The following is a 15,574-nucleotide window of genomic DNA, read 5'->3' on the forward strand; positions in this document are numbered from 1 at the left end:
CCCTCTCATTCCCCCTGCTCTGGCGTTTCCCCCTCTCATTCCCCCTGCGAAGGCCCTAAACCGGAAACATTAGGCTGGCCCGAAATGTCTTTAACAGATTTATATTGGTGTATGGTACACTATCAGATAAACACTATCGTAGCATTTCAGTACTAAACAATACTTACGTTAGCACACCGTGTCAAAGGGTTTCCACATGAACGTCAGTGTCAAGGTTATTACAGTTTACAATTTTTAATTAGCTTCCAACTTTATTTTAGTTTTGATTTTTCAATTTTATTTGAACTTTGGTTTGTTTTCAACACGTGTTTACTACCTTTAGTTTAGTTTCAGCTTTTCAGAAAGGTTTAGTTTTCATTTAGTTTGAATTTTACAGTAGTGTATTTAGATTTTTTTGGGGCCAGGTAACCTGAGAAGGATGTAGCTCTATGCACCAACCCAATACACAGTTGGAGAACTGTATATAGGCAAAGCCATGATGTTTAATGTTTCATCTTGGCACTACTTAAGTGTCTGATGTCAAGCAATTGCGGGACTCAATTCAGAGTTCAATTTCTGTAAAAAAAAAAAGAAAAAAAAGAAAAGAAAAATGAAGGTCGCATTCACACTTACAGTTCAGTGGACACACGTCACACGATCGAGACGGTTGATGTTTTTTTAGACAGAATATCCGAAACTCACAGACACTTCTCCTCTTAGAAAATAATAGAGCAACACCACATTTATCACATCTCAGGGTTTTCTGGTTCTGCTTTAATGGTTCTTATATTTTAGAAGAAGACAAACAATGAGCAGCTGACAGACGGGAGGAGAGAGAGAGAGAGAGAGATGATGATGTCATGACGGGGGGACAGCAATGTGTGCTCAGGACAGTAATTGATCTGAAAGTTATCACCCCTTTAATCATCATATACAAGGCTGTACATTGTGTGCACGGTTGAATACCAGGCCTGTATATGCTCTGTTATTGGTTCACTTCCTTTCTTTGAGTGTGATCCCGAGTGAACTCAGACCCCTGTTATCAAGAGGACCAGAGTTCGGTTGTTGGTTCCGCACCAGAGGGGAGGCGCTCTCACAACGGCCCAAACCAACCGGACTCTCAGACCAAGCGCTCAAGGATTTGACTTTTGTTTAACCTGGCAACATAGTTTCATTTTAGTTTAAGATTCAAGTTTTAGTTTTTAATATAGTTTGAGTGTTCACTGACTCTTTCCATTGTAGTTTAAGTTTTCTATAATAACCCTGGTGAGTACGGCGGCCTGCGGAGCAGCATCTGCACAGGCTTGTGCCAAGTTAGCTCTCAAGAAACCAAATCCTCTGCACCAAGCTCCCCAGATTGGTTAGAATAGTTGGCATTTGCCTCAAGGTGCTGACACGCTTTATGATATGTTGGTAGAATCTGATCCTCCGCACGACAGATTTAATACCGTCTGGACTGCTGCTGTCAGCGGTGAGACGGCCACTCAGCACAGCTTTTCAACTGGAACTGATGGAGACGCCGGGGAGATTTAGCAAATACGCCTTGAAATTGTGCTCCCTGAAGGTCAACATTCATACGCTTAGGATTATGGGACATGACATGCAGGGAGTGTAGAGGTTGACTGACAGTAACAAACTGCTCCATGTGTATTTAAACACAGAAGGAGCTAAGACTTGACACTGTTGGTTAATAGCACTAGTGATGTCAATGATAGTTTAAATTTACAACGGTGCAGTAATTCAAGTTAACCAGCCTAGTGCTGCGACGCCTGAAGCAAGCAGTTTGAGTGATCCATTAAAAACATTGACAGCACATGGGGTCACGGAGATTATGACCCATCTGAGGATTGTCCCTCCATAAAAATATGTGTACTGCAGACAATTTAAGTGACATATAACTTACTTAAAATAATTGGGTAACTAGCAATATAATACTAACGTAAACAGGGAAAAGAAATGTATTTTAAATGGTAATTTTGGGTTCTCCGCAGATTTTTATTCAAACTGACAACATTATGGAAAGGATCCCTATAGATATGAAACTTTGTTAAAGAGTAAGATCCTTTTAGTTTAACATAAAACAGCCCAGTTTTTAAATGGGTGAATTAAGAGTTTATTTCAACCAGACCAGAGTGGTGATTGTTGGAACAGTGGAAAGACGAACCAGCTTTTGGTGTTTTTATTTTCTTTGTGTTCACTTTGAAAGAAGTGGGTTTCACGATGATAAAATTACGATTTATTTACATGGAGTCTGGTGGGTTTGGTGATGGTGATTTCAGGGCTCTTTCATGTTAAACAAAAAGGATCTTATGCTTTCATCTCTGTAGGGATCCTTTCCATCATGTTGTCAGAAACTTAGAATAATAATTTGAGCCTGTTAGCGACAAAAACAGAACTTTAGTGGACGTAAATTGAGTGTGAACAATTACCCATAAACGTTACATTGCAGCTTGTTTCACTGCTGCCGACTGCACGGGATCAATGTCAAAGATTGTTGCCCTTTTAACATTTTGCGTCCCCCCTCAATTTTCTTCACAGTGGTTTGGTCCAATGGCTGCTTCCTGTCTTTACGTCACCTTCAGTCTCCGTTGAGTCTTACGTCATATGACGACGATGGTTAGGTTTGGGCCCCAACATGACTAGTTAAGATAAAAATCAGATGCGGTCCAATTTTTTTAGTTTTTTTAGTTTTTAGTTTAAGTTTTAAAAATAATTCTGAAATTAAAGTCAAAATTGTGACTTATTTTCAGAATTTTGACTTTAAACTCAGAACTGAAATAAAATGTACACATATGGCCCCAATTCTCTACCGTATCGCCCCCAACGAATAAGACAGGTGCCATTTAGTCATCTAACTGGCACCTGTGTTACTGTGGAAGGGATTCCAATGTGACAGGACCAAGTACAATAGGTTAATGTGGTCTTAATATAGTCACCCCTCTGCAGTAATGTGACCCATGGCATCAGCTGCCTTCACTCACATCTGTTGCCTTTTTCTCCGCCTGCTCCAGTTTCTCCTGGGCATCCTTCAGCGACTCTGAGTATTTGTCCAGCTCATCCTCCACTCCTTTCAGCTTCTTCTGTAGACCCAGCAGCTCTTCCTCCAGCTACAGGACGGACACACACAAAGTTATTTGTAAATAAATACATTTTTTAAATAAATCAAAAATATGTCTGAAAAAACGCAACCTGCGCAAGCTTGGATGCGTTGACGGTATGTCGCCCTTTAATGTGTCACATCACACCTGCTGTTTGCTCACTTTGGACGTGGTCAGCGGTGGAAGAAGTATTTAGATCCTTTACTTCCATAAAAGTAGTAATACTACACTGTTAAAATACTCTTACAGTGAAAGTGCATTAAAAATGTTACTTAAGAAAAATTCCTTAAGTATCATTAGGAAAAACAACCACCTGTGTGTTTCATGGTCTCATCATCTCAGCTGGACCTGGAGCCCTTATATTGTTGCTAGGTTACTCTATAATAAACATCAGATTATATAAACTGCATGTGATTAGTGTGCAGGAATCTTAGTGTGGGAAGTTAACTAAAGCGGTTAGATGAATGTAATGGAGTAACTAAAGTAAATATTCTTCCATATAATACAGGGCACATAAGTATACACACTCCTATGTTAAATTCCCTTAGAGGCAGGCCGGTTATTATTATTAAAGGACAGTTACTTCATGGATCAGGATACTCTGCCTCCTGATAAAGTTCCATCGGCCTTTGGAATTAAACTAACCCCCCCCCCTTTCATCACATACCCTTCACCATACATAGGGCCTGGCATGGTGTTATTTCAGTTAGCCTAACAGCTGGTTGCATTTGCACTGAGAGATGATCTTATGGAGTTCCCCATGCCTATCTCTATGTCATTCTCTGTTACCATGGCAGCAGAGCCTGCACCAGGTGCTTTCATGACGCTATCAGTCATCATGCTTCCTTCTCTTGTTCTTTAGTTTTTGGCCACTTGGCAACAAACAGGCATTAGGTCACCAACTGGGGCGTGCATTGTCTCGCAATCCAGGAGCAATGATTCGCCAAACTTCTTTTTTCAAGTGGAACAAATATCTTCCGATTTTATTTTGTAGTAGCAAGTAATTAAGATGCTTACAGGAAATGTAATGGAGTAAAAGTAAAAGTTTCCGGAAATAAGTATTTATACTTTGTTACATTACAACACTGGTTATGATGATGTCATTTGTTGCCAAACAGGAGTTTTGAAAAACCGACACCTTAGAAGACTTTAGACAAATCTCCCTTTTAGAGACAGATGAGAGGCCTACATGCAGAGGAAACGAATGTGTTTTCAAAAAGATTTGTGTGGACAAGGCCTTAAAGCAATAGTGCGTAGCTCCTGCCCCCCCATGAGGAATTCAAAGTTGTGACAACAACACTGTTATCTGTATCCGCATGATGCAAGCCTTCGGTGATCGCCAATCCCAAAGTCTAACAGGCGGATTACTATTGAATTTAATGATTTGTAATGCTTTAATGATGATGATCTAATAGGCCGCTTGTCATTGACTCTGCTGATCACACAGTGAGGGATAAAAGTATTTGATCCCCTGCTGATTTTGTATGTTTGCCCACTGACAAAGAAATGATCAGTCTCTAAAAAGGTAGATTTATTTGAACAGCGAGAGATAGAAAAATCCAGAAAATCGCATGTCAAAAATGTTATAAATTGATTTGCAGTTTAATGAGTAAAATATGTATTTGAACCCTCCTAGCAATCCCAGAGGTCAGACGTTTTTTGTAGTTTCCACCAGGTTTGACACATCTCAGGAGGGATTTTGTCCCACTCCTCCTGCAGATCTTCTCTAAGTCATTAAGGTTTCAAGGCTGACGTTTGGCAACTGGAACCTTCAGATCCCTCCACAGACTTCCTGTGGGATTAAGGACTGGAGACTGGCTGGGCCACTCCAGGACCTTAATGTGCTTCTTCTTGAGCCACTCCTTTGTTGCCTTGGCCTTGTGTTTTGGGTCATTGTCATGTTGGAATACCCATAGACGACCCACTTTCTATGCCCCGGCTGAGGGAAGGAGGTTCTCACCTAAGATTTGACTGTACATGGCCACGTCCATTGTCCCTTTGATGCAGTGAAGCTGTCCTGTCCCCTTAGCAGAAAACCACCCCCAAAGCATAATGTTTCCACCTGCGTGTTTGACGGTGGGGGTGGTGTTCATGGGGTCATGGGCAGCATTCCTCCTCCTCCAAACACAGGGAGTTGAGTTGATGCCAAAGAGCTCCCTTTTGGTCTCATCTGACCACAACACTTTCACCAGGTGTCCTCTGAATCACTCAGACGGGCATGTGTATGTGCTTTCTTGAGCAGGGGGACCTTGCAGGCTTCCATCACGGCGTAGTGTGTTACCAATTGTTTTCTTGGTGACTCTGGTCCAAGATGCCTTGCGGTCATTGACAAGATCCTCCTGTGTAGTTCTGGGCTGATTCCTCACTGTTCTCATGATCATTGCAACTCCACGAGTTGAGATCTTGCATGGAGCCCCAGGCCGAGGGAGATTGACACTTCTTTTGTGTTTATTCCATTTGCAAATAATCGCACCAACTGTTGTCACTTTTTCACCAAGATGCTTGGCGATGGTCTTGTAGCCCATTCCAGACTTAGGTAGACTTGTGTAGGTCTACAATCTTGTCCCTGACATCCTTGGAGAGCTCTTTGGTCTTGGCCATGGTGGAGAGTTTGGAATATGATTGATTGATTGCTTCTGGGGAGAGGCGTCTTTTATACAGGTAACAAACTGAGATTAGGAGCACTCCCTTTAAGAGTGTGCTCCTCATCTCAGCTCGTTACCTGTATAAAAGACACCTGGGAGCCAGAAATCTTTCGGATTGAGAGGGGGTCAAATACTTTTTTCCCTCAATAAAATGCAAATTAATAAATCTACCATTAAAATTATAGACTGATCATTTCTTTGTCAATGGGCAAATGGACAAAATCAGCAGGGGTTCAAAAACTCCCCCCCCCCTCACTGTATCTACGGCTCCAAGATATTTTTTTATCTTGATGCACTCATAACAGAAAATATCAATATAACGAGCAGATTGCTGAGTTTTCTTGTTCACGGCAAGATGAGCTACCATTTTCAACTTTATTCTTTTGCTATCCAATGACTCATTTGTTAGGTTCTTTCAGCAAGTTACCAACTTTAATCCAGGCCCGTAGCCTGTTTATTGGAACATTTTTTAGATTTTTTTTTAAATGGACCTTTTTGCAGGTTTGAATACTTCATTTTGACGTCCTACGCCTTTACAGATTTTTTTATGAGTGTACCAAGTGAGTTGCGTGGATTGTTGATGCATTAGACGTTAGATTGTTACCAGTGAACACATAGAAGTGGTGCTTTTAACAAAATTGGGGCTTCGGTTTGGTTTAGATCATTTTTATTCGGACGGGATTCTAATCATTGGCCATTGTTGACTGTGGACCTTTGGCAGAGTCTACCGGCCTGCAACCACAGCTCCAGGAACTATAAAAAGCCAATTGTAAATGACAGTGATGTGGCTCGACCACAATGTCCCCAGGACAAATGTCCTTTTTATATCACTTCTGACAGTCCTCTCCCACCCGTAGCCATGTAAGGCCCTCAGTCACAAATAGCCCCGGGACGGTCCTGATCCTACAGTCCCAACTCACTAACCAACAGCCTTGACTGTCTTTCTGAGAAGAGCAACAATTCAAAGAAGGTGGTGGTGGTGGGGGGTGGGGAATCTTTAGAGAGACACAGAAATAGACATGCCAGTATTTAATGCTCCTCCGCAGAGAGAAGTGATTGAGCGGGCATTGTAATAGCTCCAAGCATGGGGTCGCCCGGGGAACAAAAGCTATGTGCACTGACAGTTGCAACTGTTGCTATCTGATCTTGTAAAAGACACCGTGGAACCCCGCAGGACAGACTTCTGCTCATCTGTTAAGACTGAACTGGATGGTGATGCCCATAGAGCCGCAACCATTCCAAAAGTTACTGCACAATGCATTGTCTGAAAAATAATTGTGATTAACATTATAGTTGTGTCTTTCAGTCAAATTAAGACTTTTATTTAACTTCTTCAAACAAAGTTGAATGATTAATGAATTCCAGGCTTCATCTTTTGTTATATATCACTGTCATGTGAGCCAAATAGTGTAATAACACAAATACACAGCCCATGAAGTAAACCACGCCTCTTTATCATCATACATGTTTTCTCACTGTATGCTGCCCCCTCGTTATTTATGTTGCTACGAACGTGTACAGGGTACTAACAATTGAAATAATAATCACAATATATAGTCTGGTCAATAGTCACTTATATAAAAAGAATTTGTCATATCGGAACAAAATGTTCCAAATGTCCAAAGTCTGCACCAGCGCTGTGCCATCAGAGGATTCAAGAAGTCAAATGAAATGCGCTGTGTGACGGAGTTCAGACGTCCAGCATTTTCAAGGATTTGAAAGCAACTTCTTGACCCCGTGACCCATCTCAAAAGTATTTATCTAAATAATTCTTAACAGCAGCAGGCGACGAAGTTAAGCAACACCATGGTCTTAAAGTTTCACAGGGCTGCACATTACATCGTTTTACTGTCATCGCAATATACACATTGCTAAATGCTGCCATGTCTCGCAAAATACACTCACATATTTTGTTAGTTGGAAGAGAATATCGGCAGAAAACCACTTTAAAATGTAACAGTCAATCTTTTTAAGTGGGGTCTTTTCTATTCAACTCAATGTTCAAAGATTTCCTTCCTTTTGTTTTAAATCCAACAAACAGTTTGTTGTAAATGAGCAGAATAATGGAAGCGGCAGAAGTGTAGAACTGAGTACACTTCAACACCGTTACTGCATACTGCATGTTTTACTCATATGGTGCAGCCCTAACTGAAATATTGCTTTATGTAAACGACTTGGCTTTCCGATTGTTTGTCCGCTCACATGACGACGTGATTTTTTGAGCGAGAGAGATAACAGAGACCGAGGTACATATGTATACACCGTGTGTATAAATAGACTGTATAAGTATATTAATTAGGGAGACAGTGGCTGAATCCCATTCCTTTGTCTTACCCCTACCCCTTGCCCCTTGCCCCTTCCCCTGGTTTTTGCGCGTTCACGCGGGACCTAGTGCTGTCCCCATTGTTGTTTGAATGACCCCGGGATTTTGCTCTCGCCACAAACTTCATATTATATGAAGTATGAGATATGTAAAATTCAATAACATTGGTGCAACACTTTAAATATTGTGCTGTTTAAAAAGAAAAATGTATCCTTTCATATCACTTTCAAACAGCTGAGGAGGAACCACTTGGTCCAGGGAGAGCCACTGAGGATCTAATATCTGACTGAGGATCCATTCTTCTTGATCTAAGTGCTGCCATGTTCACCCTCCATCATGGCATTTTGACTCGTCTTTTTACTCCTGATAGACGATACAGCGTGCTGCAAGGCTACACATTGTTCATATTTTCAATATAGATGCTTTGACCGGGCCCCAACGTGTGATTTCTCAATTATTTAGAAAAGGCAACATTCCAACACCCATACAGTGGATGTTTTCACCTTTAACTACTGTTCCCCAGAGTTCTAATGTTGTTGTTGCCTCACAGATTTCCTAAGATTAGGGCACCCTAATCATGGTTGCAGCTGTCATAGTTCCATTATCTTTATGGTGACTATAATTGCCACTGTTAATCACCCCCCCAACAGGCACCTGCAGATGGCGCCCACCAAGAGCCCGGGTCTGTCCCAGCTTTTACCCTAAAAGGCAGTTCTTCATGCCGCTGTTGCCCTAAATGCTTGCTCTTGGGGGAATTATTGGAAAGTTGGGGTCTTTTAAATTATACTTTGGTCTTTACATCCTGATATGAAAACACACCGTAGCTTCCAGGGCGGGATACCAAAGTCAAACTGTTGAGGCACCGACAGAGTTGCCTCTAAAGTATTGAGTATCAAAAAATGCCTTGTCTTTCAATACCTAATATCAATTCCGAAGGGTTAAATCTCATGAGCGTCAGTGAGCCAATCAGCATACAGCATGCTTCTACCAAGATCTAATAATGTCTGTGATTGGCTGTCTAATGTTAAACATCGTAGAGACACGCAGGAAAAACTCTACGTTGCACAGAGACGGCTCATGTAGCAGGAGCTGAAACATAAATCCAAAGATTTGTGCTGGCACGTTGCTAGTTTAGTTTTTATAAAATTGGTCTCGAAAAAAGTATTGTTTAGGACCTGGTATAGGTATCAGTACCGGTATCAACATTTTAAAGATACAGCTGGCCCGTGTGAGTTCAGAGAGACGTCACCCATGGGACTTTGGGGTGAGTAGTCTTTGTAAAAACGTAGTTTCACAGACTGATGCCTTCAACAGATATATGAAAAATGGGCTTTTTTCACTTGCAAGGTTATCTTTTAAATTGACAAACATCATTCATGGCCCAATTCAAACAGAACAACAAAGGATTTGTCTCTCCCTAGTCATTACCGGAGCGATTTTTGCCATAAGGAGTTCTCCCAGTGGTCTAACGGAAGGGGAGGGACTTCTCCTGATACGGTATCTGTAAAATGCTAATATGAGCCTGAGCTACAATGTGGAGCTAGGAACAGCACAGCTGGTCCCACTGTAGCATCGACTGGCTACCCGCGCCTTTTAGGGAAGAGGTAAAGGTTTTGTTAATCCCCTTTAAAACAAGACTTCCAGTAGGCCTATAGATCTTTACAGTGTGGTTCCAGAAGTAACAATCTCTTCATTTCTCCATAAGGATTTTGGTTATCCCCCATAATGTCTAAACCATCCGAGGTAGGCTGACCACAAGCTCCGAGGTCGTGTAACTACAGATAACTGTAACTGTGAAGCTACAGATCAGCCTGGTTTAAAACAACAACAACCCAAAAAGTTTTATTCACGATCTAATGGAAATTTCCCCTAATCGAATCATAACAGCGACGTCTCTGATCGGTCCAACTTGCTGTTACCATGGAAACGCCTAACATACTGCGAAACCCCCAATGGCTAGACCATGTAGTTTCTTGAGTTTCTTTGATTAACAACGGCAACTAACGGCAAGCTAACGGTAAATGCTAAATAAAAGAAGACAAAACAAAACTGTATGTATCTGAAGTTTGTTACATTAGCTAACTTTAGCCAAATAGTATATACAAATATATATATATCTGAATGTTCTGTTGTTTAGGAACTCAAAATCATAAGAATGTCACCTTTTGTCTTTCAAAAGTGCCCCCCCCCACCCCCTCCCCCCAATTCGATAAGATTTGGTCCCAGCAGGGTCCACGGCTGAGAAGATTTTTGCCTTTATTATATGTGTGTGTGTGTGTGTGTGTGTGTGTGTTTCATTATCAGAAATGTAAGAAACTCATGACCAAAATAGCCATCCACTCTGCTGGAACTATGTTACTTATGGGTGGGATTATGGGGGAAATAATACTTAATTAGAAATGTTGAGGTACTTGTACTTTACTTGAGTTTTTTCATGCCACTTTCTACTTCTACTGCGCTACATTTCAGAGAGAAATATTCTACTTTTTACTCAACTACCTTCATCTGACAGCTTTAGTTACTAGTTACTTTAGTTCCTAGTTACTTTAGTTACTCCACTACATTCATCAGACAGCTTTAGTTCCTAGTTCCTTTAGTTCCTAGTTCCTTTAGTTCCTTTAGTTCCTAGTTCCTTTAGTTCCTAGTTCCTAGTTCCTTTCCACACTAAGATTCCTGCACACTAACCCCATGCAGTTTATATAATCTGGTGTTTATTATAGAGTAACCTAGCAACCATATAAGGGCTCCAGGTCCAGCTGAGATGATGAGACCATGAAACACACAGGTGTGTTTGACTCTATGACTTTAACTACATTTCCTGATGATAGTTACATACTGTTACTGAAGTAACAACTTCAATGCAGGCCTTTACTGCAGTATTTTTACAGTGTGGATACTACAGGATACTTCTTCCTCCTCTGGATGTGACTTGGTGTGTGTCATGCCATTAACTACCTTTGCTAATTTTCACTGTTACAATGTTACAAAGTACAAATACTTCTGTATGCAGGCTACTACAGTAGAAGTCTGTACTACTTACTTCGTTATTTTTATTTCTGGAAACGTTTCACTTTTCCTCCACTACATATCCTAAATACCATGTCTACTTTTACTTCACACAAGGCTCTGAATACCTCCTCCACCGCTGCCCATTAATACACATCTCCTTAAGGCATTTGATTTCACGAGATTTAGCACCAAAGAAAAAAAAAGAAACATCTAGAAGTTTTGAGAAGACGCCTGTGCCATGACACTACAGTCGACCTTTACTGTGTGTGTGTGTGTGTGTCTCGACCTGTTTGCATTTGTCCTCCGCTCCTTTCTTGTCCCCCTCCGCCTGCTCTGCCCGGTCTATCGCGTTCTCCTTATCCAGCTTCAGCATCTGCATCTTCTTCTTGATGGCCTCCATGGTTCCTCAGGTCGTGTTGGTTCTCAGCAGAGGGACAAAAGTGCTCGGTTAGTCCGGACGGGGACGGAGACAGAGACAGAGACAGAGACAGAGGTCTGTGACAGGGACGCAGGTGGACAGGAGCGCTCGTGCTGAGTGGCGCGGGGAGAGCTCGAGGATGAACTAGCAGCGGCGCGAGCCCAACACGTCCCCCAGTGAGGATCCGCACGAGGACGATGCCCATATTTAGGCAGCGAGAGTTCAGTCTGTGTGTGTGTGTGTGTGTGTGTGTGTGTGTGTGTGTGTGTGTGTGTGTGTGTGTGTGTGTGTGTGTGTGTGCGCTACACCTGGAACATTAGCAGTATTGTCTAAAGTAGGCTAGCCTACTTGAAAGCAATAATGTAAAAGTAGCCTACTAAAAGACTAGCTAACCAGAAAAAGTTTCACAATATTCTTAAGGAACAATATTAAAGTAGGATATGATATGTACTAAACTTAAAGTAAAGTAAAGTCATTTAATATTTAATGTAATGAACTATAAAGACAACAAAAAGGCAGGTCTTTCCATTCCTTGTGAAGGGGACTAGTGGGTTTAGGCTGCAGAGGGTTGCTGGAGGAACACTCACATCAACATTGGGAGGAATGCACCCCACGTCACGCTGAATAGACCTTTTTCACACGGCAGACATGTTGACATGTCATAGTAGGAAAAGCACAGGTGTCCTCAAAACCGTTACAGGTCCTGGTAGCCAACCGTACATGGTTGTCCCTCCCTGATGTACGCCGAGAGCAGATTTCAGTAGCGCTTGTGTCACTTTGCGACAAGTTACATCAAAGATTCTAACAAGACGCTTCATTGTGGCTAATGCGCATATATAAGGTCAATATGGCAGCAGAGGGAAGGTGTCGATGGTCCAATAGGATATGGAATTTGTACGATTCCGGTTCATCATGTAGAAGGTTTGTAAAAGCCATCTTTAACATGAGAACCTCATGAGGGTCATTTCTAATGAAATAGGGGACTGAGGGTCCATCTACTATTGACGGGTACCTTACCTGGTTCAGCTGGCAGCCCACTCACTCTGACCTCTCTCCATTAGTGCATGTATAGGTCCTGAGCATGTGTGTGTGTGTTTCAGGCCTGTGTGTGATTACTATCAAAGTGTGTACGTAGAGTGTAAATTGTAATTTCCCCACTGGGGATTAATAAATAAATTAAAAATATAACTATTAAATTAAAATTACAAGAGCCACAAGTGCTGAAAAGATTGAGCCAGGGGGAATAGGGAGTAGTCTGTGGGGCATGTGATACTGGAGGTGGCTGGGACGTAAGGGATTGTGGTTGAGACTGCTGTACAGGTTGCTGAGTTACATGCTGAAACTGGTGCGCATCTACATATCGTGGACTGGTCGACGTAACATCAATTCTAGAGAGAGGACTGTGAGGGCCGTTGCCTACTGGAGCTGTGCTAACCACCCGTGATGGTACTGGGATTTCATTTGATGGGACGGGTCATGGGCAGAAGAGGTTGGTGGCATCTGGACTGGTGTGATTTGAGTAGGACTCTGACGTATTTGTGGAGATAAAGGAGGTTGAACTGCAGGCATGTGCCCATGAGCTGATGAGGTTAAAGGTAACCGACCTGAGTGTTATTGGAGTTGAAGCCCTGGACCATGTCTTGAATAACACGGTGATGCAGGTCCGGTATGCTTACATTCTACAACAAAAGAGGGCTTAGGGACATGAGGTAATATAGTTTGGGCTGATTGGGAAACTTATCCAGGATATAAAGCAGGGCTCTGGACCAATCAGTGGCTCCTCCTGCGAGTCTAACTCTGAGTAGCTCTGTTGTTCGTTCTGCTGAATTCTTCCTAATAATTCTTTAACCATAGCTCTTAATTATGATATCTCGTGTCTTAATAAAACTGCCCCTGAAGTTGCTGAAGAAAACTGGTTCTGCACACTGTGTCAAAGGTCTTGGGGGACCTGCCGTAGAACTTGGTTTGGTAGTCTTGTAGATATGTTGGAGGCACACTCTTCCTGGGTGACCTCCAAAATGCATTCAGCCTGCCACATTAGCCTTTTTTCCTTTTACCTTCAGTTAAGGTGTCCGTGTCCCCTGGCAGAGGCCTTCGCCCACAAAGCCATATACCATGAGAGGGATTCATTTCAAGGTCCGAGAGGAGCATCACTGATGAGTAGGACTCCTCAAGTTTAATATTGTCATTATACAATGGTTACCTTTGGTCTTTCAAAAGTTCTCAGTCACAATCAAAGACATGGTTCCCCAACTTTTTCACACGCTAAACTGACCCAAACTAGACCACATGCCCCCCCAATTTGATAAGATTTGGTCCCAGCAGCGTCCCCAGCTGAGAGGACTTTTGCTTTTATAGGTTTTATTATTGGAAATGTATGAAACCCATGACCAAAAATAGCCATCTATTCTGTTATGGTGAAAATAACACCCCCACCCCCACCCAGGACCCCACTTTGGGAGCCTCCGCTCATAGACCCTCCACTATTGGTGAGCTTCTGTCATCGTTTAGCACTTTTAAAGATTATTTTTGGGGCTTTTTCCCTCAATTTCAGTGTGACAGTTGACAGACAGGAAAGGGGGAGAGAGATGGGGGGGGGGGAAAAGGCCGCAGCTTGGATTCGAACCCGGGCCACTGCAGGACTCAGCCTACATGGGGCCCTTTTGACAGACTCAAAGTTTGTTTTTATTTTACATTCATATTCTAGTGTAACTTTCCTTTTTCTTATTCATATTGTTGAAAGATTGCTTTAAACAGCGCTCCATTAAAAGTGCTGGAATGTAACTAAGTACATTCATCCCAGTACTGTACTTAAGAACAAATTCTGAGGAACTTGTACTTTTCATGCCATTTTCTACTTCTACTCCGTTACATTTCAGAGAGAAATATTCTACTTTTTAGTCCTCTACATTCATCTGACAGCTTTAGTTCCTAGTTCCTTTCCAAATTAAGATTCCTGCACACTGACCACATGCCAGACCTTACTCCACAGCGCTGTGGAGTAAGGTCTGGCTTCACCAACAGTGCATTCTGGTATAGGAGCAAAAAAAAAAACAACCTGTGGGTTGTTTGCATTTCTTTAAACCAATCACAATCGTCGTGGCTAAACGCAGGAATCAGCGGCGCCATGGTGAATCTGCTAAATAGTCTCTGGAAGGAACTTGTTTTGGTGGAAAACTAATTTGTAACACAAAAAGCTGCAACCAATATTAAATGAAGTTAACACAACCCAGTAAGGTGAGCTATTTAAAATCAGCTGACACATGGTTAACCCTCATTATCCCTTACCATTCTGTGTTAATCTTTCCAATCCTTCACTGAGAGAACCGAGCACGTCTGCCTTGTTGCACCATCCAAACCTTTAGAACTTGACATTTTCAGCGTGCAGCTCGCTAGCTCAAAGTTCCGAAACCAAGATGGGAGAGAAGAAGGAATTTTAAGAAATGAATGTCAACAGTTTCCCTTGAAAACTTCCTTTATTGAATATAAATCTCTTTTACAGTGCCCATCAGAGGCTGCTGCTGTAATTTAAGTCAAAATATGAGCCAAAGAGAAAAAAAAGAAGCTTTGTATGATTACAGTCACTTTTAGATTACGCTGTTCTAGCTGTGCCATGGAAATAAAGACACTAGGGGTGGATTTAAATAATGTTCTGATAAATTATTGTAATGCGTTATGAATGAAGTGCATCTAGAGGGTACATGGTTGGTATCAGTTTATAATACTTTTACAAAATTCTACGAAGGCACTTGATCACTGATACACTGGGATGAAAGAGCGAGCTCACCCTGGACCCCCGGTACACATTAAAACACTGAACGTTATGGATGTAATATCTAGCCAATCCCCTCAGACTAGCATCATGGCTTTGTACGGTGACAGAAATTGTCTAGATTATATAAAGCACTGCGTCAGGCATTAATATTGGCACAGATAACATGTTCCTAAACACTGAGCACCCACATACAGTCAATATGATGTCAAACGTCTTGAAGTTAAATATATGGCTTCATAGTCTTTACACACAGAAAAACTTTCACTTAAAATAGCAACTTTTTTTAATACATTTCATAGCTCAATCTTTAGAAAAATAATGTTTCTC

General features: G+C 41.8%; 1 protein-coding gene across 4 annotated transcripts in view; it reads right to left on the reverse strand.

The window, feature by feature from the left end:
- Window positions 1–11,628, reverse strand: part of tpm2 (tropomyosin 2 (beta)) — a 27,930-nt gene extending 16,302 nt beyond the window's left edge. For 2 of the 4 annotated variants that reach the window (XM_034896438.1, XM_034896437.1), the window contains exons 1-2: window positions 11,341–11,628; window positions 2,961–3,086 (exon numbers count right to left, since the gene is read on the reverse strand). In XM_034896438.1, coding sequence (XP_034752329.1) covers window positions 2,961–3,086; window positions 11,341–11,454 — 240 coding nt within the window. In that variant the 5' untranslated portion in view covers window positions 11,455–11,628. The remainder of the gene's footprint in view (window positions 1–2,960; window positions 3,087–11,340) is intronic. The other 2 variants (XM_034896436.1, XM_034896435.1) reach the window with 2 other exon arrangements.
- Between the last annotated feature and the right edge of the window lie 3,946 nt (window positions 11,629–15,574).

Source organism: Etheostoma cragini, chromosome 16, assembly GCF_013103735.1.
Source record: "Etheostoma cragini isolate CJK2018 chromosome 16, CSU_Ecrag_1.0, whole genome shotgun sequence".
Taxonomy (NCBI): domain Eukaryota; kingdom Metazoa; phylum Chordata; class Actinopteri; order Perciformes; family Percidae; genus Etheostoma; species Etheostoma cragini.